We start from the raw sequence: 26,606 nt of genomic DNA on the forward strand, positions 1-26,606 counted from the left end.
TTCTGACTCTTTCAGATGGTGTTCACTGACCATAAACTATTACAGTTTTATTGTAGTAGTTACTTATTACTTCTATTCCGTCTCTCCTATTCATAGTCACATCTCCTTTTTAAACCACTGCCTGGTTGCTAGGGTAATTTGGACAAAAAGTTAAATAATTAAATTACCACAAAAAATAAATAATGAAGACCAGCTGCAAAGTGTCTCAGAATATCACTACAATATACTACATCATGCTAAACAATCATTTAAAGGTGAACAACCCCTTTAACACCTAGTTTTTAGGTGACAGCAGTCCTGGGGTAGTTGTGTTCAGACATGTAAAATAGTCTTTTGATGTGTGTCCACAAAATACAAAACTCAGATCTCCCCCTCCCTGGCCAGTATCAGGGTGATATTAGCAGTATTAATGACATGGACATGAAGCTTCTGTCTCTATTGAGGCTCAATGTCAGGTGTCGAACTTCGGCAGAAATTTGTATTCCCACTCTTTTCATTCCTGTTGTGTTTTAAAGTTGTCCATTAGTATTGTGACTCAAAGATCATAAATGCTGTGGTCAATGCCACAAAAGTGCAAGATACATTTTTCTGCAGTTGATATTGGATCTATGAGGGTCATTCACTGGTGTTGTGTTTGCTTAATATCTCCCACATATAACTCTGTAGTTGGGCACTTCATCAACAGGATAATGTAGACTTGCAGGAAATTGATCCCTTGAGGTATAGGTACTCTGCTTGTAGTGCTGCAGGCAGGCTGGGTGCCACGATCTACTGGGTCTCTTGAGGAGCTTTGCACAATAAGTTTTTAAAGGTTCAGCAGTTGTCTGTATGCCAGCAGGGGAGGTTCTGGGAATATATTTCATCAAGCTGTATAAGAGATTGGAGTTCTTTTATAGTATGTAAGGCCTCTGGGTGTGGATTATATGTGACAACAAGGGAGACACAGTTATTGTTTTTGGCCTGCTTGTATTGGAAGAAGTTGCCCCTGGGTATAGCCATCGCTTTTTGGATTTGGCTGTTGTATCTCTGCATGTTTACAAGGCCTCAACATCCATTGTGACCAAGATGGCTATCTCCAGTACAGAACCTAAGGCAGTGAGCTTGTTTAGTAGGTATGTGGGTGTATTTCTGACATGTGGTTTTAGGATGTTTTCTACCCAGCCAGAGACATTTTCTATAAGTTTACCAATTTCTTAGTTTATTAGCCTTCCTGGGTTACTGACTTTTTGTATTTTAGGAAGCATGTATTTGCTGTCTTATTTATCTCCTTGTAAATATCTATGGGATCCTTCTGCAGTTTGCAGTAATGTATGTAATTAAACAGCTGTCTATGTGATTCTTGTATCCACGATGATGACTGCTCCCCCTTGTGTAAAGGTATCACCCACCCTATATTTTCTGGTGTTGATCTATGGTTAACAGGGTACAGCAACACTCTCAGCACTTGTAGTTGTTTAACCAAACATCTAAATAAACGTATTAGATGGTGAGCAGACTGCAGATTTGAATCCATGATTTCCATATGGCTCAAGACACTAACATTTTGGTGCAAACCTAAATCCTGTGTTTTTCATGGTTTTAGGGTTTTTCTGGGTTTCCATTGCTTGCATAAGGTACATCTGTGGAGAATTATTTGAGTTTTTTTTTTTTTGCATTTTTGATCAAACATCCAAATCAGGTCACCTTGGTCACTGATAGATCCTTTCCTAAGGTCCAGTGTATTAAAAAGGCACTTGAGGCATAGCGGTAGGTTGGTACCCACCAGATACCATTGTTCACAGCATTTAGCTGAAACTCCAGAGTTGGTCAATGTCGTCAGGGTTGCATTCTGCAGTTGATGGGTGATCACCTTGTGCTGTTAAACACATGTTGGAACCCACATTTCTAATTAAACGGTCCTGTATGGAGAAAGAATTATTTTGTACATATATATATATATACAAACAATTTAAGTACATTGTACCATACAGTTAATATAAATTATGGCTAAAGACAACAACTGACTACAAATGTAACTGGCTGAGTGCAAACAGCGGCATAACTATATATACAAAAAATTTAATCAGTGGGCAACTTCTTTAATATCTTTAAATACCAGCCACTCTGGTTGTTCAAAGGTTAATAGTAAGGCTGCAGCATCCCCTTAATCCTTCTCCTCCTCTAAACCACTCTGCCCCCTCCCTCAGGAATTTAGTTTGGCTTTTGGCTACTGAGCATGCTCAGTTCAACTCATATTGCTAAATATTCCCTCCAGTCTAGCAGCACTTCTGTTTTTGTAGAAACTTTGCTCTAGCTATCTGGTCCTATATTTCCTCCTAACCTCCTCTCCTGAGCTCAGCTTAACCATTACAGTGCTCAATCATATCCGTTCTGTCTGTGTAAGCCTGCAGTCTTTGTGCACATGTGCTGTTTGAAGGACTGAGCTATGGTCAGTGATGAATAACACCACTGGTGTTGATATTGATTTAAGAGTTACAATGGCTATACATTTGTGCAGGCTTTAACATTATATACAAAAGGTTATTTTGCCAATACACTCTCCCAACCACCTTGCAAACATTTATGTAAGCTGCAAAGTTCAGGGCCCAAAGACACAACCCTGGAGTTCACACTTGACTTGGGGAGGGTTCACTCAGAGAAGTGGTTGTCAAACTTCTTCATATCAAGCCCCACTTGAAAGTCCAACTTTTGGTCAGGACCCTCCTTGAATGTCTAACCCTTGGTTAATCCCCCGTTAGCTTGTGAAATGATTACAGATATAGGAAAGTATTGGTGAATCATTATTTTAAAGGAACAGTAACACCAAAAAATTAATGTGCTGCCCCCATGGCTAGACTGCAGCTTATTTTTCTGTAGCAAACACCCCAGTTTTACCAGTGCAGGGCAGCAGTACAATATAATAATTACTTTAAAACACTTTCATTTTTTGGTGTTACTGTTCCTTTAAGTTTGGGAACCACTTCCTTAAAAGGTGGGACTAACTCATGCTTGCATCCAGTAAATCACATGCTAATGTTGTTGATGCCACTGAAAGAAAGTTGAATTTGGACACTAATACAGTAAAAACTGTGTGAAACTTACCAGATGCTAATTTGTTCCTGCACTGGTGAATTGCCAGCAAGTTACATAGTTACATAGTTACAAAGGGTTAAAAAAAAGACCAGCGTCCATCAAGTTCAACCCATCCAAGTAAACCCAGCACACCTAACCCACACCTACCAATCTATACACTCACATTCATAAACTATAAATACAACCACTAGTACTAACTGTAGATATTAGTATCACAATAGCCTTGGATTTTCTGATTGTTCAAGAACTCATCCAGGCCCCTCTTAAAGGCATTAACAGAATCTGCCATTACCACATCTCTAGGAAGGGCATTCCACAGCCTCACCGCCCTCACCGTGAAAACCCCCTACGCTGCTTCAAATGGAAGCTCCGTTCCTCTAATCTAAAGGGGTGACCTCTGGTGCGTTGATTGTTTTTATGGGAAAAAAGAACATCCCCCAACTGCCTATAATCCCCTCTAATGTACTTGTACAGAGTAATCATGTCCCCTCGCAAGCGCCTCTTTTCCAGAGAAAACAACCCCAACCTCGACAGTCTAACCTCATAGTTTAAATCTTCCATCCCCATTACCAGTTTAGTTGCAGTCTCTGCACTCTCTCCAGCTCATTAATATCCTTCTTAAGGACTGGAGCCCAAAACTGCACTGCATACTCAAGGTGAGGCCTTACCAGGGACCTATAAAGGGGCAAAATTATGTTTTCATCCCTTGAGTCAATGCCCTTTTTTATACAAGACAGCACTTTATTTGCTTTAGGAGCCACAGAATGACACTGCCTGGAATTAGACAACTTGTTATCTACAAAAACCCCCTAGATCCTTCTCCATTAAGGATGCCCCCAACACACTACCATTCAGTAGATAGTTCGCGTTTATATTATTTCTACCAAAATGCATAACTTTGCACTTATCAACATTGAACCTCATTTTCCAGTTTGCTGCCCAGTTTTCTAATTTTGTCAAATCGCTCTGCAAAGCGGCAGCATCCTGCATGGAACTTACAGTTTTGCACAATTTTGTGTCATCAGCAAAAATAGAAACAGTACTGTCTATGCCCACCTCCAGGTCATTAATAAACAAGTTAAAAAGCAAAGGACCAAGGACTGACCCCTGCGGTACTCCACTAACCACACTGGTCCAATTAGAAAATGTTCCATTTACAACCACTCTTTGTACTCTATCCTTCAGCCAGTTCTCTATCCAATTACAAATATTATGTTCTAGGCCAATATTCCTTAATTTGATCATTAACCTTCTGTGAGGTACTGTATCAAACGCTTTAGCAAAGTCCAAGTCCAAGTCCAACTGCCATTCCAGCATCGAGGTTACTACTCACCTCCTCATAAAAGGCGACTAAATTAGTCTGGCAAGATCTGTTACGCATAAAACCATGCTGGCACAAACTAATAGTATTGTGAACTGCAATGTATTTAAGTACCCTATCCCTTATTACCCCTTCCAAAAGTTTTCCTACTACTGATGTCAGACTAACAGGCCTATAGTTTTCAGGCTGAGAACGGGATCCCTTTTTAAATAACGGCACCACATTAGCAATCCGCCAGTCTCTCGGCACCATGCCAGACCTCAATGAATCCTGAAAAATTAAGTGAAGAGGTTTGGCAATCACAGCACTCAGCTCATTTAATACCCTGGGATGAATCCCATCCGGCCCTGGACCTTTGTTTGCCTTTACATGTTCAAGTCTCTTTTGAATTTCCTCCCGAGTGACCCATGCGTCAGTAGCTAAATTACTAGAACTGGGCATATTAAAAGGGAAGCCTTCATTAGCTGGCTCCTTAGATGTACAGTATAGACAGATGAAAAATAAGAGTTCAAAATTTCAGCTTTTTCCCCGTTCTCATCAACCAACTTACCCCCCCGTGATAATAAGGTTCCCACCCCTTCTTGCTTCATTTTTTTACTATTCACATAATTAAAAAATAATTGCGCACTATTTATCCGTTGTGTGTATTAGAGAAAAAGTGTCAGAGTAGTTTTTACACTGTATCCTTACCTTTGTAAACTCCCATTCTTCATTGCCTGGCACAGTTGTGTTTTGTCCCTTGTACTGGCAATCTACCAACTTCACGGGCCCCGGTTCATATTTGGAACACAAACATAGCTGTGTTTTTAAATTGTGACGCAGCTCCTTGTGTGTGCTATATTCAAAGTACTGCAAACAACAGATACACATTTCACTTAATATTCATTTATATTGAATAGAACAGCTTTTTATAAGAACGGGCATAGCTACAATTTTGAATGAAGGTGAAAGGAGCAGCTGGGAGTGAGACCTAGGGGCACTGCCATAAGGCAAGTTGAGAAACTCACTTCAGGCTACAGCGCCCCAGTAGTTAGCAGGGGTGGCAAAAAGCTGCTCATGGTAACTTTAAGAGACAAATTTTTGGTTATTAAACTGGAAATTTGCCTCTTTTGGTGCAAAGAGTGCAACTGCGCTGTGAAATTTGATCTTGCATGGGCAAAACTGTTTCTCTAATATACATTAATCCACATGGACATTTGAGCGTGGGTGGCTAAATGCGGGCCCTTCATAACATTCTCTAGGCAAGGGTACATCCCCTCATGCTGTGGAGTTTATACCGGACCATAACAAGACATATTGATGTTGCTATAAAAGAAAACTTATTGATGTATACATATAGGAGACAGCATATGCTTTATCCATAACTCACAGACAGTAAGCTATCCTTATCCTTTTATATGTCTCCATCTTACTCATACCCGAGACATAGTACCAAACTGGGGCCAACTGGATGGTTACAAAAAAATAACTTGCATTCTCTTCAAGGTCAGTTTCAGAACTTATTACAGAATTAATAAATTGTGTATTTTGTGCTTAAAAACACAGTGAAATTATACATCATATGATTACATATGTAATATAAGAACATGTAAGCAATGATGTAGTTATTCCGAATATAATTATCGGTATCATTTGGCCCTATCATTCCCTCCTGATGAACAATTAGTTTGTTCAAAACTAGCAAAACATATATTATACATATCAACTAAAACAACTACTTATATACAGTCTACAAAATAGCCAACATATATAGTTACAAATATATGAATATACTTATTGGGACAGCCCATATAATTGTATTCTTATCTCTGCGCCCCACCTCGACAGCCATACACAATGGGTAACTGGCCGATAAGAAAAATGTACTGCAGAAAGTCCTGACACATTTGCAAAATCCACCTCAGGGGCACTAAAGAGCCATCAGAATTGAGCAAAAAACCCAAGACATATTTAACAAAACAAAGGAATGCAAATAAAAGACTCACACAGTAACATGACCTAACAGACAACAGGAACACTTCACATCATTTGGTCAGACTAAATCCTCAAGATGCCTCCAACTTAACACATCTTTGTTGGCATCAACATGACTGAGATGAAAATGAATTACCATCAGATAACATATGGCAGCGGTAGTAAATTTATATATCTACAGCGGCACTCACTATTTGAAGTAAAGACTATTTTACCTAGATAACACTAACACCATTCTTAGCTACTAGGATAAATGCTGGTGCATCAGCATGTTTTCGCAACTAATGTTAACTTACTGCGGCATTTAATCTTTTTAAAGGCAAGAGAAGGTCTGTATGTAAAACGGGTGAAAAGGTGTTGTTTAATTTTGGGGTTAATTTCTATCAATGGCCACTAGGTGGAGGCATAGAAATGTACTGTATGTCATTTTAATGTAATGTATGAGCCTCTAGAGGGTGCTAGTAAATAAAAAAAGGTTTTAGTGTAGAGTTCCAGAAAGTTAAGAGTTCCAGAGTTTATGAAGTATTTATAAAAGAAAGGCTTTAGCATGCTACATGGGAAAAAGGATCACCTGACCATCTGAACCAGTAACAAGAGGAAAGAGGTGGGGAAACTTTAGATAGCATAGGGCCTGGTTATTTTTATAGCACACTGTAGCAGTGTAAGGCGAGAGGAGTAAGAGGGAATAGTGTCCCAACAGGTAACCCACCAGTCAGTGATGTTGACTGAAAAGTGTACCTCCCAGTGATAGGTCCAGTAGGACAGTGTTCTAAACTTAAGGTCAGCCTATATTTTCACAGCCTGTCTCTGTGTCAATTCCTATAGACACATTGTAATGAGTTGTCTCTGTAGAGACCCTGCAATTTCAAACCTTTCAAGCTAATATTTACATGTTCTAAAAATCTTTCCAAACCCACTATTAGTACTATGATTAAGGTATAAAACATTCAATCATCTACATTGCTTACAGTATATCTGTTTAGGATATATCTGATTTACTGTACACTCACTCATTCATCCACGCACACACAGAGATGGGGCTGAGCCATTCTTCACTACTATAGTAGTATATTATTAGCACCAAACTGTTGTGGAGTTTAAACTGGACCCCATCAGACTTTATTGACAACATGTATGTGAAGAATATACACATCTGATTTAACCCTGCAGAGTCTTCTATAAGACCCAACAAAAAGGGGACAAAATATGCTTTTTCCATAACTCAGACAGTAAACTACTTGATCCTCATTGGCGAGACTGGGGATGGCTTTGGTGTAGTTGGCCAGCTTGAATATAATGCAATAAACAATTCCTGTTTTTTTAAGGGGGAGATTTCTTGGTAGCTTAATGCACAGAATGCAGAGGAACTCTTGTTTTTGTCTGTATGGTCACGGCCTCATTGAACCCCCAACTAATGATTTAAAATTTAGTCGTGAGTACAACTTTTTGGTGAAAGTCATACAAGACGCAAGTTGCATTGTACGTTATGTCATGTGCTTGCTAGGTCAGAGACCAAGCTGAGCACTACAATCATAATCATTGTTATATGTATAATAATCAGTGTATATATTATATAAGGATCAGTGCTTGCAATTATAAATAAAATATCTCTGCATGGCAGAGTTCCACACTGCATTATAACATGATGTTTTTGTAACAATACAGAACTAGAATTTTCATGGAAATGGCCAACCCAGCAGTGGGTATATTTTCTTTCTGCTTGTGTCGTGTCAAAATGTTGTTGAAGTACAATGGAAAATTAAACTTACACTTCCACCTAGACAAAATACATTACCTAGGGCTATGTCACACATGGGTTTTTCCACTGCCGGCAGAGAAACAGCATTGGAGAAAATATCAATATTGAGCTGAGCACACATGGATTTTTGAGCTGAAATCTGCCAGCTGACTATATGCCACATGCACAACACATACTGTAACTAAATGAACAGCAGCCATCCCTCGCTGCATATTGCAAATCTTAATACAGAGTAAGTTGTACTATATTGTGCCAAACTGCAAAAAGTGTAAAATACTTGATGTATCTATTAAGCTCTCATTCCAGCAATTACAGATTATACTATTTCATAATAGTTGTTTGATAATCCCTCAAGCTATTGTTGAACTACAATCACCTCATCCCAGCTAAAGGCTAGAGAGACACAGGTTCTGCATATCTTATTAAAGCATTTTTCCAAGTTGGAGACTTTGACTTTTCTGCATTGGACCTACTCTTAACTGGCCCTGCCCTTCATCAAGGTTTGTTTCCATGCAAGTAGTGCTGCAGCTAATGTACCTGGTTGCCACCCATTCCATGGCATGGATACATTATGGGCAGCTGGCTACCATAATTGTTGTTCTCTCCTACATCAATGCAGTTCTGTGTTCCTTCATTTTTAATCTGCAGGGAAAGAGAAATGTCATTAAGGAACACTTCTGGTTTTAGTCGCACACACAGCATCTGTATCTTATTCAGTTGGTGAATGGAGACAGCTTGCAGATTATAAGTGGATATAAGATAACTGGTTTAACTGCTTCAGAAACAAACTGAAGGAACAAACTTTGTGACTTTTACAACACAAACTGAAGATTATAATGCATAATGTACCCCCTACTGTAATTTATAAAGATATAAGTAGTCACCTTGGAGTTATGTGACCTGTATAAAAGCATTCAGCCTGCATCCTCATGCTTTTATATGGTCACAAAGCCCCTTGGTGACACAATATATTTATAAATTACAGTAGAGGGTACATTATCCACTATATATTACACAAGAGGGAGGCCTTTTGTATTTGTTTGTATGACCCTTTCCCCCATACTTTTTCTTTCTTCCTACTGGAAGTACCCATGTTGGATTTGTCAGAATAAGTGTTTATGACGTTTCTGAAAATCACCTAAAAATGTTGCACTCTGACACATTTATCTCACTTTTTTATCACACGTTTCTTACAAATGTAGGGGATCAGAGAACTCTTTTCCCTGTTTCTCAGTCTGTGACATCATCCAGCACAGCTACAGACTGGGGAGAAACCCGATTGGCTGGATGCCCCATTGCACTGTTGGGAGGGAAAGGTGTACATAGGTTTGGAACCAAAATCAGGGGCGGGCCCAGCAGCTTATAAAGGGAGCCCCTGTTTTTTGCCAGAGTTGCGACAGAGACCATCCAGTAAGCAGTGACTGTAAAGACTGTGCCAGCTGTAAAGAGAGATCTGCTACACTGCAGTCAGATGCCTTTACCCCTGCAGATCCCCAGTGAGTGATCCATCTAAGGGAAGGTATTGACAGTCTCCTGTGTGTGTCCCCTGGGTGAGGACAGGTGTTTCTCGTGTGCCTGCTATGTGGGAGCAACTGCCTATCCAAAGGGAGAGGTACTTTGGGGCAGGTAGCGCTACCTGGGGAAACTGAGAGAGCTCTGGGGAAGGGACTTTGCCAGGACTGAACTGGGAAAGGGTATTTCCTCCAGGAGTGGAGTGTGGGACTGTGTCCCCAGAGAGACTGAGCCAGTAGTGGCTAAAAAAAGTTTCCCAAAGCAGGGTTTAATACTGTTGTTATAATTATTTTACCTTTACACCCAGTTATATAAAGTTGATATTTGCAAACTTCCTACTGGAAATCCCCCTGAGGTGTGCTCCTCAGTGTCCACTAGGTGGAGGCACTGCGCTAAAATCCCAGTTCCCAGTACCTTTTATCTGCAAAAGGGACCAAATTTCCTGTTTAAGCAAGTATACAGCCCAACAAAAGTGAATGTGCCAAGAAAGGGTTACACATACAAAGGCAAATCACCCCAAAAAGAACACCAGAGGTCTATATCTATGCCCACTATGCATAGATATACCAAAGTGTGCGATAGGTGCGGACCCCAAAATGAAAATAGCCCATATGAATTTTTCGCCTGCCAACTCAGCTTTTGCAAACAGAGCCCCCTGACAGCGTATTATGTGTTACTTTTCCAGGGACTCGCAGAAAAAGATATATTCTTGGAAAGTACAATTTCTGATGAATTCAAAATAGGTAAAGACATCTTTATCATCAAATGGCAAAGCTATGCTAAAAATACAGATAACAGGAACACTAATGCAGGAATAAAAAAAGCAACAAAACAAAAAAACGCTTTTATGGGAAAAACAAAAGACAAAGGGGGTAAAATGAAGTAAAGTTTGTATGTGTTTGTGTATACATTTGTGTACAAATCTAAAGTTGTTTGACAGTGTGTGTATATGAGTGTCTGTAAGTGGGCAAAATGAAAAAAGCTAAAAAAAACAAAAACCCAACACACTGTGCTAAATTGTGGGCTGTAAGTAAATTGTAAAAACAGGAGTCTTACAATGATTTAACAAACAAGGGTTACAGAATACAAACAGGACCAGGCACAGTAAACAAGAGTTCACAATGTAAATATCTGCAGGCCAAGTTAGGCTTTATCTTAGACACTATGAGGGCACATTACTTACCGCCCCATAATATGTAGGATCCCGGTCAGGTACAAACATTTCAGGATAGATATTTTCAAGGTACCATGTAAAGTTTTTACACTGCAAGTCTGCTTTTAGCTTGAGTCTTTTAGAAATGTCCCCAAAGGATTTCTACAAAATAAATACAAGAAAACATTGGAAAGCTTGGTTATAAAGGAACACATAAGCCAATATACCAGTACTCAGGAGGACAGGGTTATTCATTTTAATTTGTACATAAATCTGTATGACACTGCTATGTGTTCCTACCACTAGATGGCAGATTAGGATTTCAAGCTTTTTTTAATCAAGAAGATTTAAGTTTTGCAACAAACTGAACGTATGAATGGTGCCTTGAATAGAGTTCCAAATCACACTCCTCCCATACCTGGGTCCCCAATGCACACACCCCCCACCTGCAATATTCCACAATAGAAGCAGCCCTCTTAGTACCTACTGAAATGTACTAGATTCCATAGTGTACTCCAAACTAGAAGCTATCAAGGCAGTGTATGAAAAGCACAACAATTAATTAACCCCTTGTGCCTTAGGGAGGTGACACATGGGGAGATTAGTCACCTGTGGAAGCGAAAATTTATCAAAAAATCTAAAAAAATAGTGAAAATATTCCCATGTCTCAGCCCCCTTAGGCAGATTTTCAGACTTAGTCCATGCACAGTACAGAACTTTTCTGAGTTGTTCTATCTAGGCTGCTGTGTTAGTGTAGGGGGAAAGTGATCAATTCACTGGTCGCTGCACCCTTGACTACTGATGCTTTTGCTAATCATGTCTGTGGGGACCCAGATGTAGCAATAACCCCATAACATCAGCAGTGTCTGTGTTAATGTTGTGGGGAAAAAGTTTACTCGAGGTCTAGAATCCCACTGTAACTGGGCTTTGTGAGGGGTTCTAATTATACAGGAACATTAACAAAAATATTATTTTTAATAAAATTAAAGGCTGTGATATAACATTGTATACTGTACATATGCACGTATACACACACAATGCTGAGAAACCTATTTATCTATTAGACCTACCTCTTTAGCTATTTTTGCAGCCTGCTCATTTCTCCGGTAGTATAAGACTTTGTAGTCATCCATCCATACCTCTGCCAGGCGCACCTGGTTTCTTAAGATCACCTGCGTACCCTTGGGGAAAGTATGGGGACTCTTTGTGCGGAAAACATGCCCAACCACAGAGCAGGGAATGATTTCCAGCTTCCCGCCGCACTGCCAGACCTGTAAGAATATTGGTATGTGCCATTAGCAGAGTGCAGACATGAGTCAGGAGCTGAGTCACAGGCCCAGTACATAACAGCCACTCACATACACAGAGAGAATCAGTCTACAGTAGCATCTGCAGCCTTTAGTAGTTCGATAGTTAAACAGTTAAGCTGGGTTGAAAAAAGGGGTCCCTCAAGTTCAAATTTCTTGGGACTGACATATGTCAGAAGTGATCAGTAGATAATCTTGTTTAAAAAAGCATGGGAGAACCGATGAACTTGTTGTGAATTATTTTCTGCTGCAAATTTAACATCATGAAGTGTTTTCTCTCTGTTTATGCCCATGGAATAATCTAGCTAATTACCTGCACCCAGAAACATGACAGATGTGTATATTCAAAACAGAGTGGAAAATAAACACACATAGATGCACACCAAAGTGCACCCCATGGGGACTACAGATAAGGGTCTTGTGGAATTAAACAGAGGTTAAAGCCTATATGAATTATATATATATATATATATATATCAAATTAAAAGTTTGAAGGCAATACTTAATAATTGCCACCATGATGGCAACCACCATGACTAACACCTTCAAAAGAAGTATATATATAAGAACTCTTAAAATCAAATGCTACAGGTTCATTTGATTTGTGACTTATTCAGTATAAGTTTAGGAAGAAGCCCTGATGGCTCAGCAAATACCTATAGGTATCACATACTATAACAGACACAGAATCTGAGCATAATCTATAGGCACATCTGACATCCATACCTTAACCCCCAAAAATTACACAAAAGTAAGGCACTTGCTAAATGAGACCTTTGGGAACCAGATCCTTAACAATAAGCACAAAGCAAGATTCCAAATTATCAGACATAATGAAAGAGGGTTGCAGAACTTAGATACACCAAAAGCTAGATCAGCGGTTCTCAACCTGTGGGTCGGGACCCCTTTGGGGGTTGAATGACCCTTTCATAGGAGCTGCCTTAGACCATCGGAAAACACATATTTCCGATGGTCTTAGGAATAATTTTATGGTTGGGGGTCACCACAACATAAGGGAACTGTATTAAAGGGTCGCAGCATTAGGAAGGTTGAGAACCACTGAGCTAGATGCATTATGCTCCTTGCATAACCAATATATGTGAGGAACAAACATTCCCAAATACAAGGACTTCCAAGTGAATTTGGATTCTAGTAAAGACAAACACCTTAGAGTTCCACAAATGCATAATGCAAACTATCTAAAGTGTGATCCTTCTAGAAATACTCCCTTCAGTGAACCAAACTGGACACGATGTCCCCAAAATGAGCATGGTGTAGGGAAAAAAAAGACAGTTGCATTTAGCCATAGAACAGAAGACACCATCATTTCATAGTCCCCAAATAGTGAACAACTGCTGCAAAGGTAGTAGAATCATTTATGGTAAATACTCAGAATTAAGAATATTAACATTTTTTTTACTTTTTTTCTGTTTTACCTTTTGGAATAAAAAGTATTTGATACAACTCTGCAGCTATCGTAGTGCTATACAGCAGCAGTAGCTATCGATCATCTACTGACTGCAAAATGCAGAATACAATTACCTTTATAAGTAGTGCTAAACTATTGAAAACACTAGTATCAGTATGCTAAAAAGCACAAAGTCACAAGAACAACTGCCTGCCCCTATGTAGTGTCATTAATTCCTAAAAAAAAAATATTCTTTAGAATGTACCGCATTTTGAATATTTTTTATCCTTGCCAAGCATTTTTCCACTTGCTAAAAATCTCTTCTGTGTGGCATTACCCTAAAGGAGCCAAACAAAACAAAAAAATCCTCAGAAAACCCACAGTATTTCTTTGAGCCCTGCCTGATGTCTTTTCAGTAGGATAGTTTGGGAGGATCTGGTGTAATGCAATGGCTACCTTCTTGGTGATACCTAAAGTCCCATGACATACACATACTGCATTCCCAGCAAGCAAGAGCCATTATCTAATGCAATATCATAACAGCCTTATCTGCGCGAGTCAGTAGCCATTTGTCAGTGAGGTTCTGAGATGGAACCTCAAAATTGTGCTTGTTGCCTGAGGTCCAAGGAAGAAGGCAGGAAAGGCTAAAGTGTTGTGTTGTTAAGGAAGGGCTTACCAATATGTAGCTGGCATAGGGATGGCCAAGGGAAAAAAAAATTACCCTAAAAGACATTTCCACATTTTCTCCTCCCCAGATTTCCATTTCTTCATCATAGGAGCCAATGTGTTCAAAGTAGGCTTTGGAGATGGAGAACAGACCTCCGGCAAATGTAGGAGTCCTAGGATAGTGAAAGATTATTGTTAGCAACCAATATATTGCAAATTAAAGTAAGCATTTTAATTTACAGCTTAATTCTTTTTTTAACTTTTATGGATTAGAAAACTTAGTCAGTAGGAGATGCTTCCCAGTTACATGTACAGTGACTCAATGATGGAAACCAGGTTTTTTTTTTCCTTTGAATGGCTAGCTCTTGTGATGTTACAGCAAGAGACTGACAGCACAAACTCATTAGGCTGGAATGGAACATGGGCTCCAAGCCTCTCTAGGTTTATGAAACATGCACGTTGTATTGTAGTAGTGTAGCACTGGCTGATGCATTAGTCGTTTATTTCATTAGTATATAATAACCTATTAATAGTCCTTATAGTTCTGTGCCTTGTTTGGCGGAGGGCTGGCTACTGATGTTCCAGTTATGTAAGTAGTCAAGAAAGTCATAGAATAGAATACAATAGAATAGAATAGCAGAAATTGCTTTTAATAGCAATTACCTTAACAAATCATTTTGAAAGCACTGACATTTTTTTAATTATTGTATATTGGAATATGTATATTTTTGATGGACATCCCATTTCAACTTCCCTGTGTATTTTGTAAAAAATGCATAAGTATTCAGAGGAGCACTTGCTAATTATATTTACTATCTGGGGAAGGGTCCATTACCATTAATATGCATTTTTTTCCCAAAAAAAGGTTGATATGAATGTACAGTATGCACAGTTTCACTCTCTCATTAAGTTCATACTTCTTATTTTACTCTTCTGGCATTTCTGTTCTGTATAATTAATAAAGCTGTAATATGTGCATGTGGTTTTCCGTATTTGGTCAGCACGGTTAATGGAAAATGGGTTATGTGTCAAGCAAGGGAAATTAAAAGAATTATCTGACAGAATTTAGTTTTCTATGGATCCTATGGTTTTCCTGAAACAGGGTTGTTTGGGACAGAGGTTGAGGTCCTGACAACAAGGGGCAAATATATTTATAACAAGAAACAGGGGAGAAGAGAGTTTCCACTGGAGTGTTCACTCCTAGGTTACTGCTATTATTAACATGGATAAATGTCTCCATCTTATGAGTGCTGTATGTATATAATTTTCTCTTGTAGCAAGATGAACGATAAGACAGGCCAAGCCCAAGAGGTTACCTACTTGCTATCAGAACAGTATTACTTACTTGATGGGATAGGTTTCATCCTTTCTCTGTTTCTCGTCAGCTGCAGGGATTGCTTCCCAGTTAAATGCCAAACTCCAGTCAAAGTTCCCCCGACTGTTCATTTTACCTTGCTGGACCGGTTTGCCAAACTCAAAGGTGTTATAGTTTATAGCTGTGATGTCTGGACTTACAACAGCAGTGTGATCTTCTGCAACTCTTGACAACAAAGGTTCCAGCCAACCATGAAAACATTCACCTGGTTACCAGTGAAATTAAGGAGAAAAGATTATTATGGTCAGTGAATGAAACATGCTGTTTGTAAGAGATTATGCCCTCAAATCTGCTCAGACACCATTATATTAAGGATCAGTTTATCATTAATGTACTTTAAGAGTCTAATGCAGTGGTCCTCAAACTTTTTAAACGGGGCCAGTTCATGGTCCCTCAGACTGTTGGGGGGCCGGACTAAAGTCCTCAAACTAGCCCACCCCCCCATTCCCCACTGAGTCCTCCCCACTGTCTAATCCCTGGTGTAATGTGACAATTCCAGAAAATGTCCTTCTTAAACACTGACTGAGGTATAAGATGTTTCTCTTTAGACTTCTTTAATACCTGTATGTTGTTGAGAAACTCTCTTATATGTTACTACCAGCATATTTTTCTTGGAAAGATATTTGATAGCCCACCAGGGAGGAAAGATAACAGGGCTTGTTTTCAAAGGCCTTGGGTGCAAGTGCTAGAGCACTAAGGGTCACAATAGAACACCCCACCATCGCAGGGGGGCCTAGGGGACAGGGATGCCTGGACCATGGGGTCTGCTTTATTTACAGTTGTATAGAAATCCCCCCTCCCTAGTTGCTCTCCAACCATGGGCAAGTGGGCAGGTAGCTAGTTAGGGTTGGCTGTGTGTGCCAGACCTCTCCGAAGATTTTTTTGCAGGCTTAACTGGCACCATGTTGTTACACCACTGAGCCCAGGACTGTGCTGCTCTATGCACCCAGCAGCACAGCCCTGGGTGCCCAGCGTGTCAATGTACATGTGGCCTAATTGCACTAGATTCAAACTTCAGTGCATCTAAAGCTTTTCACACAATGTCCCACGCAGCGGGTAAAGTGGAAAGGCATTGTGAATGTGCTCTAACTTCTCTCCCTGTGTCACATATCCTATTGAACCTCAAACTACAGCCTACAATATCTCATTACTTACAGTGGGCATCCAGGAAGGTCAACACTTCACCCGTGGCAATGCTGGCACCCAGCAACCTTGCTGTTATTAATCCCTTTCTCTCTTTCTGTCTTGCAATTTTCACAATCTGTAATGCCTTTACATAGTCATCAAGCTTTTCCTTCAGATATTCTGCAAAGAATATCAAATTTAAATATTAAATTACAGCCAAAAAACATCCAAATGTACTAAATTAGCCCAATGGCTAATTTATCTTTAAAGGATAATAAAACCCCAAATTCATAGTTATCTCCATATTTATGTATGTAAATATATATAAAGTAACAAACTGCCAGCACTAACATAAAAGTCCATTATGCTGGCCTGGGTGCAGTCCAAAATTGAAGATATCCAAAGCATAGTAAGGTTCTGCGCTACTCAGGATTTGAAAAAAACAATATACTTTATTGGGAGGCTGACGTTTCAGCCCCAACAAGAGCCTTTTCCCGCCAAAAAGGCCCAATAAAGTATATTGTTATATATAAAATATATTTTCAGACTGGCACACCCTAATTAAAATTTAATGTCTTTATTGTAAGCACATCGCACAAAAATTTGATGTTTAAGGATAGCGCTGATAGCAATTGAACAAACTTAAATACACATCAACAATACAAAACATAAGGCTGATGCCACACGTGGCGTTTTTCCGCTGCATTTTTTCTCATTTTCTCAGCGGCTGAAAAACGCCCGATATCATCATCCATAGAAATAACTTGAAAAGACTTGAAGCAAACCACACAATGCGGAAATACGCTAGAAAACGCCTTAGCACGGATTTTTCAAGCGTTGGCCGAAATACGCCAGTATTTGCAAAGCAAGCTATTCCTATGTATACACAAAGGCAGCTGACAGACCTAGCGGAAATACGCGGCGTTTTTTGCTATTTCGCACTATTAGCACCATGGAAACGGGATTTGCTACGTCACAAGTACTAGGCTGGGGCTGTGTGGCTTGTGCTGTGTTTTTAGGCCGAGAAAAAACGCCATGTGTAGCTTCAGCCTAAAGTGAGTGCAATACAAGTCATGAAGCAATTGCACAATCAACCAATCATTACCTGCGTGAATTCAATTCCCCATTAATATATGATATACAGTATATATATATATAAACAGGTATGGGATCCCTTATCCAAAAACCCGTTATCTAAAAGTTCCGAATTATGGAAAGTAATTATCTCCCATAGACTCCATTATAAGCAAATAATTCTAATTTTTAAAAATGAATCATAAATCCTTATCGGGGGCAAACCAAGCCTATTGGGTTTATTCAATATTTAAATGATTTTTAGCAGACTTAAGTTATGGAGATCCAAATTACGCAAAGATCCCTTATCCGGAAAACCCCAGGTCCCGAGCATTCTGGATAACAGGTCCCATACCTGTGTATATATATATATATATATATACCTATTTTTTTTAAAATGTATAAAAAACTCTGCACAGAAAGCCACATTCTACAATGCTTCTGCAGTCCCCCTTAGTTTTTCACCAACTTACAGCTACTGCACAGGCATGAGATTTTTTAGGTATGGCTTTTTGAAGCAAAAGCCAGGATAATAGCTGATCAGATTCCCAACTACAGACCGTTTTCGCCCTTCTTTGGGCTCATCAGTGTAGTGCAGAGTTTTCTGATCAGCTTAGGAGGAGTGGGGATTCACAAACTAATCATTACGCAGGAGGCGGTCTCCTCAACCCTAATGATTTGTTTGTAAATCCCCACTCCTGGCTCTACCTAAGCTGATCAGAAAACTCTGCACTACACTGATGAGCCCAAAGAAGGGCGAAAACGGTCTGTAGTTGGGAATCTGATCAGCTATTATCCTGGCTTCTGCTTTAAAAACCCAGTGGGTGAGCTGTAGCCTATAGGATAAACCCATGTAAATGAGTAGCAGAGCATTTTTTGGTACTCCCCATCCACCTGTTATATACCGAATACATAACAATTACAACACATCAAAAAATGTAATATCAAGAGAAAGAATTACACTGGCAGTTATTCTAAGCACCAGGCAAACAAAAGTAGTTTGGTTCTTTTAATGGCACTTAGCCACTGGAAATGTAGAACTTACCATCTTCACTGGCATCATCTACAAGAATGATCTCCTTCAGTAGGATGGCTGGCGAGGTGTATAAGACACTATACACTGTACGTAGAAGAGTTGACCAAGCCTCATTGTGAAAGACAATTATAATACTGGTTGTGGGCAATGAAGGGCAGCGCTTGAACTTCTGCTCAATGCACCTGTGAAATGGAAAAATAAATTGCACTGTATCAGTCATTCGATTAAATCATATGTTAAACAAGCTGACCCTCTAATTCTTGATAGCATTTATTTATGCTAAGCATACTATGGCCTACTGTTGAGCAGCTTATGAGCAATGAAGCTTGCCAAACTTTTAAATCTGAAAAATGAATAAGACATTTTAAGGAGAAGGGTATTTTAGATTCAGCTGCGTTATAAAAAGTTTTTTCCCTAGGTTTCCTTTTATCTCAGTTCTACTTCAAACAGGGGATATGTACAACGTGACAGCTCTGGTCTTTAAATGAAACAATGATGCTCCTGTCATTTATTTGTTAATAGTTTTTAAAAAATGGAAGTTGGGGTTCTTCTCCTTCCTCTGGATCAGATGTCAATTTGACAGGTTTCATTATGATTGTGTGCCTAAATTATTATGTTAGAATATAAATATGGAGATATGCTGATGAAGTTGGACTGGGGAGATTGTACAACTGCCCCATAATACTATAAGCCTGCAGTCTAACCAGCAGGGATCCATATAGTGAGAGATATTTATATTGTATATTGTGCTTGCAGTGCCACTGTCTCTTACAGCTTGTGTTGCTGTTATCCTTGCAACCTACATATGCAATTGGTGTGCCAATGCCATCTTCTTCTTATGATACATAATGTTCCCTATAGTGCTTGTGGTGACAGAAGCTCTCTTTATATAACATCCTTGGGTGATCAGTACCCACTACTTCTCTCTGTGTATAATGTCCTTGGGATACCCCACTGCCTCTGCATGTAAAGTTAATTGGGTGCCAGAATCTTTTTCCTCTTATAATATAATGTACTTGTAGTGAAAACACTCTCAATTCTTACTATAAATTGTACTTGTGGTGTCAATACCCACTGCCTGCAGTGTCACAATAACATTTGTGGAAAAAGTAAGTGAATTATTCTCTCAATATTTGGTTTGACACCCTTCTGCAGCAATAACTGCAACTAAAGGTTTGTGGGTAACTGTTGATCAGTTCTGTACATCAACTTGGAGACATTTTAGCCCATTCCTTGATACAAAACAGCATCAAGTTGGTGGGTTTCCTCACATGAACTGCTCACTTTAGGTCTTTCCACATTTCAATTGGATTAAGGTCAGGGGTTGGCCAGAACATTTATTTTACTTTATTCTTCTTTAACCATTCTTTGGTAGAACGACTTGTATGTTTAGGATAGTTGTCTTACTGCATGACTCACTGGGAGTCATTTATCAACACTGGGCAAATTTGCCCATGGGCAGCAACCTATAGCAACCAATCAAATTGTTGTATTCATTGTTCTACATGCAGCTGGCTGATAAAAGCCAATCATTGATTGGTTGCTATGGGTTACTGCCCATGGGCATATTTGCCCAGTGTTGATAAATGAACCCCAATGTCTATTGAGAATGAACTGAATCAGAAATGTCAAGACAAATGTCTTGACATTTTTCTTTTAGAATTCTCTGGCATAGTTTGGAATACATTGTTCCATCGATGATGGCAAGCTGGGCAGGCCCACATGCAGCAAAACAGGCCCAAACCAAAAATACTCCCACCACCATGTTTATGGGATAAAGTTCTATTGCTGGAATACAGTGTTTTTCATTCTTTAAATGTAACGCTTCTCATTTAAACCAAAACGTTCTATTTTGGCTTCATCCATCCACAAAACATTCTTCCAGTATCCTTCTGGTTTGTCCACATGATCTTTAGCAAACTGTAGCTAGGCAATATTTTTGGGGGAGAGCAGTGGCTTTCTCCTTTGATGGTCGACCACTTCTGCCTAGGGTAACAACAGTCTTGAATTTCTTTGTACACAATATGTCCAAACTCTTTAGGGATAGTTTTCTAACTTTTTCCAGCTTTATGGGCATCAACAACTAGTTTTCTGAGGTCCTCAGACACCTCCTGTGTTCAAGCCACATCCACAAATGTGTTGTCGCACACAGATGTTAATGGATCATTTTTTTCAATAAATACATGATTACATATAATAATAAAATATAATAATTTTTGTTTCATTTGTGTAACTAGGTTGTCTTCATCTTCTTTTAGGACTTGTTTGAAAATCAGATGATGTTTTAGGTCATATTCATATAAAAATATGAAGGATCCACTGCTGTCACCATATAGGTTACCATTAACCATTTTGCTATTGGTATAATGTGCTGGAGATGAGATTTACAGTTTCTCCATAGATGTGAGTGCTGCTAAAACATACTACAAAACAGTGTCTTCTAACACTCATGAATCCAATATGCAACTTTTTCAAACTAACACTAGGTTACCTGATATATAGCTCCATGTTCCCATCTGCTTTTCAGCACTCAAGGTTAGAAATTTAGTAACTGGTGCTAGGTTTGCTGCAGGACAGGTCTCATAGCCTGTACATACCAACCAGCCATTTGCTGGCGCAGTGCACTTATAATCTAAATATCATATTGTTCTGGGCTATTAGATTTTAAAAAATGTTTCCCCAACTGCTATAGTTGGGTTTTCTAAAAGTTGTGTCTAAAGGATGTGGTCTTAATAAGTGGGCATCCTTCCTACCCCACCAACCAAAAACACCTTCTGCTGGCATGTATTGACTCCCTAACTGAGTGGGATGTGAATACTCATGCCAAGAAAAATGTTGCTTTGTTGTTCAATTAACTTCTGTGTCACAGTAAAAAAAACGTGTATTTTAAAGTATGTTATGCCAATTAAATATTACAATCTAGAATTCAAATTCAGTTGGGATTTGTAACACAAAAAATGTGGAAAAAGCATAAGGGACTTCAGAAGTGAATAAATACATGCATATATACTATATATATATACAGTATATATATAGCACAGGCAGAAAACATATTCTGGTGAAACATGAATATTACAGTGGGGGGACACATATATTAGCCAGAAGAGGAGTACTACTGCTGAGTAACACATACTGGGTAACAATGCTACCCTTTTTTCCAAAAAGCTTGGATATAGCTATAAAAATGTATTACGCAGCTGGATTATAATTCAAGATTTAAAATCAATTCTGCTCTTTGATAATAAGATACTTTTCATACTCTAGACAGCAGTCCATACAAATTTAAGTGTTGGCCTCCTTGCCAATGTAATCAATACTGGGTTGCTCCAGGCTAGCATTTAATTGGCATATCACCACTAGGTCTGGCCCTGTCTTACCCACATTGCTGAACTGTGCTGCTCCCCTACTCCATGTAAGCCCACATTTAAGCTATTTAAGCCCACATGATGACACTCTCCTGACATACCATGACCACCATGCCCCAACCAGCAGGCCAGTAACATTTCCCTTGAAAGGTACTGTGGTCAGAAACCCAAAAATTGCCTAAAACAAAAATCTGTAAATTGTAAAGTCAGTGTTATGTGCTGCAGTGCTAATTGTAAATGAGACAATTTACAAAGACCATTGCTCAGATTATGAGTTTATCAATACATTTTAAAAATCTGGTTGGGTTGATAGTGCTGGCTTATATCTAGAATCCCTGCCAAGCAGGACAGTGGTGATTTTAACATCAAACTGGGGAGAGGAAATTCACATTATCATCATGCAGACACTGCAATGTGATTTATTATTTCAGTAGTTAATTAACTTTTATCTTAAATGGCTCATTTTACAAATATTAGACATTGTTTTTAGGTATAAGAAAACATCCTTACAACACTCCCCATTTCAACTCTTTGCTCTGCTTGTGTTTGATTTATGAAGATAACACACCTACATTGTGGAAAAAAGTTAAAACAACAGAAATACTTTTTATTCCCCCAACTGTTGTTATTCATGAACAATTTATGGCTCATTTATTAATGTCATGGAAGCAAGTGCTAGAGCATTACTGGACACAAACTGCACCCCTTATTAGTTATTTAGAAAGCACTTGAATCTGGGGTATACGTGTGATCTGCATTTTGAGCCAAATTAAAGATCCACCATGAGGTGGTGTGCACTGCCCCAGAGGACACAAGGCAATATATATTTCACAATAACTACTGATCGCACGACCATTAACTCTTACAAGTAACAGCTAAAACACTTATCCATGCCCTTATCCTTTCCCGCTTAAATTACTTATCTCCTACTAACCAGTCTCCCATGTCTCTCTCTTGCAATCAATCTTGAACTCTTCTGCTAGGAATCTCCTGCTCTCTCCTAAGAGAGCCCCAAGTAATATCTCTAGCATGGCTCCCTGGTATGCAAAGGGTAGTGTATAAATTACTTTTGCTAACTTTCAAAGCCCTTAAATTTCAGTTTATTTATTTAATCAGACAATGAATTAGGTAAAAGCATGTGATCTGTGCAGCCCCTATTTCATTTCTGTATTGAATTATACATAAATGTTATCCAAAAGTGACACAAAAAGTAATTTTAAGCTTAATTTAGCAATATGACATTTTCTAGAAGTATGGCAACATTATCTATAGTATATATAATATATGCTTGAAGTGCATCTTCTTAAGTCACCCAAATAACTGATTCAAGCCCCTTCAGCAGGAGTAATATTTACATATATAGTTATGGGACCTGTTATCCAGAATGCTCAGGACCTGGAGTTTTCTGGATAAGGGATCTGCTTGTTTTGCCTCCAATAGGATTATATCTTAGATTATACATATATTATTATCCATAAGTGCAGATTTTATACATATTTATTTAGAATGAATCTTACTCTAGAGGTCTGGTGTCAGGGCCCAAGGCTCTGTGAAGGGAAATCCTATCGCTGGCAAATGCATTAAAGCAATGCTTGTCAAATCCTTTTTCTTTTTCTTCAACCTCCTCCTCAGTCCAGATGTTCTTTATAAATCCCTTTCCATCAGCACCAGGGCTATTTGGGTCCTGTGGAGGTCTCTCCATAAATGGTTTAAGTTCTGCTGGGGTGTAATATCCAGGTAGGCATGACTTTTTTTCTTCTACCGGTCTTACTTCTTGTACAGGGGCCATAATTTGGAGTTTAGGAATAGAATCCTTTAAATTTTTCATGGCCCCCCTCATCATGTTAATCATTTGATCTTTTCTCACAACTATGTTTTTTATCCAGGGGTCATCTTTTGCTCCATTCCCAATATCTTTGTGCATAATGAACACAAATATCACAAAAACCATGCCCACCATAGCCAGCTTGAGGGGTCCATAGTTCCTTCGAAATAACCTCATCGTTATAAAGTTATAAGTCACAATAATTTAAGAGAATTAGATCTTCTATAACTCCATACAAGTCAGCAGTCACGCAGACCTAGAAATGAGATAAAAACGGAAAGTTGTGTTTGCAGCCCATCATTTACAGATGAATTTGTTGCCAACAAATGTAACTGTCAAACCTTTTACATTTTCTATATCAATGTAATCTTTATATATATTTATATATATATATATATATATATATATATATCAATCCAAATGGTGTCCGCATTCCAAGGCTCAATATTCTGCGGGGTGCTAGCCAAAATTATGTATATATAGAAAATAATCATCTGTGGCCAGCACACCCTTCAATGTTTTATCAAAAAAATTTTTATTGTAGATATATTGTTAAAACCAACGTTTCGGTCCTCATTAGGACCTTTCTCAAGGATGAGAGAAAGGATCCTTGAGAAAGGTCCTAATGAGGACCGAAACGTTGGTTTTAACAATATATCTACAATAAAAAAATTTTTGGATAAAACATTGAAGGGTGTGCTGGCCACAGATGATTATTTTCTCTCTCTCTCTCTCTCTTTCTCTCTCTCTATCTATCTATCTATCTATCTATCTATCTATATATATATATATATATATATATATTGTGAATAAAGTACCTTGAACTGTAAAATATAATATAAGGATATCCTAGGCAGAAAATTATAGTCAGTACAGGACTCTTCCACTGAAGGCAACTATCCCTAACTCAAGTTCCTCAAAGAAAGCACATGTCCAAACAACTGTAGAAGTAGTACACACAAAATGGCACTGTTGTACAATAAATCTTAACTCTTTCCCTGCCAAAAACGTAGGTACTACGTTGTTTTAAAAAAAGCAGTTATATGCCAACAACGTAGTACCTACGTTTTTGGTACTAGTGCGATTCTCTCTGCACTGGCAGCTTTTGCCGCCGGTGCAGAGAGTCAGCTGTGCCAACCCCCTCGGCAACAATCCAAGGGGGCTGGCAAGTCAGTCCAGCAATGCGATCGCATCGCAGGACCTAGCTACAAGCAACAGACCGATCGCATGCATCTGCTGCTTGTCCTGTCTCTCCCCTGCTCCTTGCTCCCCCCAGCTCCACCCACGCACTTCCTGTGCTGCGAGGATTGCAGAGAGGACTGCCTGCCTGCGATCACTGAGACCTTCTGCTGGTAAGTGCTCTTTATTTGCCTAATACACACACTTACACACATTTACAGGCATTTACACACAATTTAGCACAGTTTTTTTCCCCATTTAGCATACTTATATACACACTTACACACTGTCACACAAATGTTAGATGTGTGCACACATGTATACACAATTTTTTTTTTTTTACTTTTTTTTTTACCCTTTTGTCTTTAGTTTTTTTCCCTAAAAATTTTATTTTGGCAGCGTGACTATTGTATCTATTATTCTAACCACTAATTACGCTGTTGTGTGACTTATTTTGTTGTTTCATCGATTTACACAATTTGTGTGGTTTTATTGCATTTTTATCCCTGTATAAGTGTTCCTAATCTGTTTTTAGCATAGCTTTGCCATGTGGTACTTTGGTGTAGAAAAATAACTTTACCTATTTTGAATTCCTCAGAATGTGTACTTTCTAAAAATATATTGTTTCCTGGGGGTCTCTGTATAGTTAGGGGGGTTACGGCACATAATACGTTGACATTTTGGGGTCAGTATATACCACGGACTTTGGTATATCTATGCATATTGGGCATCAAACTGTTCAGTAGACCTCTGGTGTTCCTATTTGGGGTGACTTGCCTTTGTATGCAAGAAATTGTGTGAGATAAATGCGGCAAATTGCAATATTTTTATGCAATTTTCTGAAATGTCATAAAAACCACTAACTTTAGGAAAGCTTTGCAGATTGGTACTTTGGTGTAAAAAGGACTCTTTACCGATGTTGGATTTGTCAGAATGTGTACTTTCCAAAAATATATGGCTTTTAAGGGTCACCCTACATTTCTGCAGCTTCTAACCCTCATAAAACTGCCATGTGTTTCTGGGGTTTTCTGTACAGTTAGGGGGTCTTACAGCACATAATACACAGTCATTGGGCTTTTTTTGCAGAAATTGAATTATCAGCTGAGAAAATTCCTATGCACTATTTTCATTTGGGGCCTCTGTACACCACATACTTTGGTAAATCTTTGCATATTGGGCATCAAACTGCTCAGTAGACCGCTGGCATTCATATTTAGGGTGATGTGTCATTATATGTAAGAAATGCTGTAAGATAAATATGGCAAATTGCAACAATTTTAGGCCTTTTTCAGAAAAGTCATAAAAACCATTAACTTTAGGAAAGCTTTCCAGATTAGTACTTTGGTGTAGAAAGTCTTCTTTACCCATGTTGGATTTTTCAGAATGTGTACTTTCCAAAAAGATATGGCTTTTAAGGGTCACCCTACATTTCTGCAGCTTCTAACCCTCATAAAA

At 38.8% G+C, this 26,606-nt stretch overlaps 1 protein-coding gene across 1 annotated transcript; it reads right to left on the reverse strand.

Moving 5' to 3' along the window:
- Window positions 1-205: 205 nt before the first annotated feature.
- Window positions 206-24,225, reverse strand: galnt6.2 (UDP-N-acetyl-alpha-D-galactosamine:polypeptide N-acetylgalactosaminyltransferase 6 (GalNAc-T6), gene 2). The gene is made up of 10 exons (XM_031897186.1): window positions 23,665-24,225; window positions 18,792-18,964; window positions 16,703-16,852; window positions 15,518-15,752; window positions 14,228-14,345; window positions 11,862-12,062; window positions 10,822-10,953; window positions 8,664-8,768; window positions 5,084-5,242; window positions 206-1,898 (listed from the first exon to the last, which is right to left on the reverse strand). Exons 1-10 carry the CDS (start codon window positions 24,147-24,149, stop codon window positions 1,785-1,787), a joined length of 1,872 nt encoding a protein of 623 aa, XP_031753046.1. The 5' UTR covers window positions 24,150-24,225; the 3' UTR covers window positions 206-1,784.
- Window positions 24,226-26,606: the final 2,381 nt, after the last annotated feature.

This window comes from Xenopus tropicalis, chromosome 2 (genome assembly GCF_000004195.4).
Source record: "Xenopus tropicalis strain Nigerian chromosome 2, UCB_Xtro_10.0, whole genome shotgun sequence".
Classification (NCBI taxonomy): Eukaryota; Metazoa; Chordata; class Amphibia; order Anura; family Pipidae; genus Xenopus; species Xenopus tropicalis.

Coding starts and splice junctions, on each gene's coding strand:
- galnt6.2 (XM_031897186.1), bottom strand. CDS start 24,149: ATGAGGTTATTTCGAAGGAACTATGGACCCCTCAAGCTGGCTATGGTG. Junction 12,063..14,227: donor ATGTGGAAATGTCTTTTAGG/GTAATTTTTTTT, acceptor ATATTCTTACAG/GTCTGGCAGTGCGGCGGGAA. Junction 1,899..5,083: donor AAGAATGGGAGTTTACAAAG/GTAAGGATACAG, acceptor TTCTCCATACAG/GACCGTTTAATTAGAAATGT.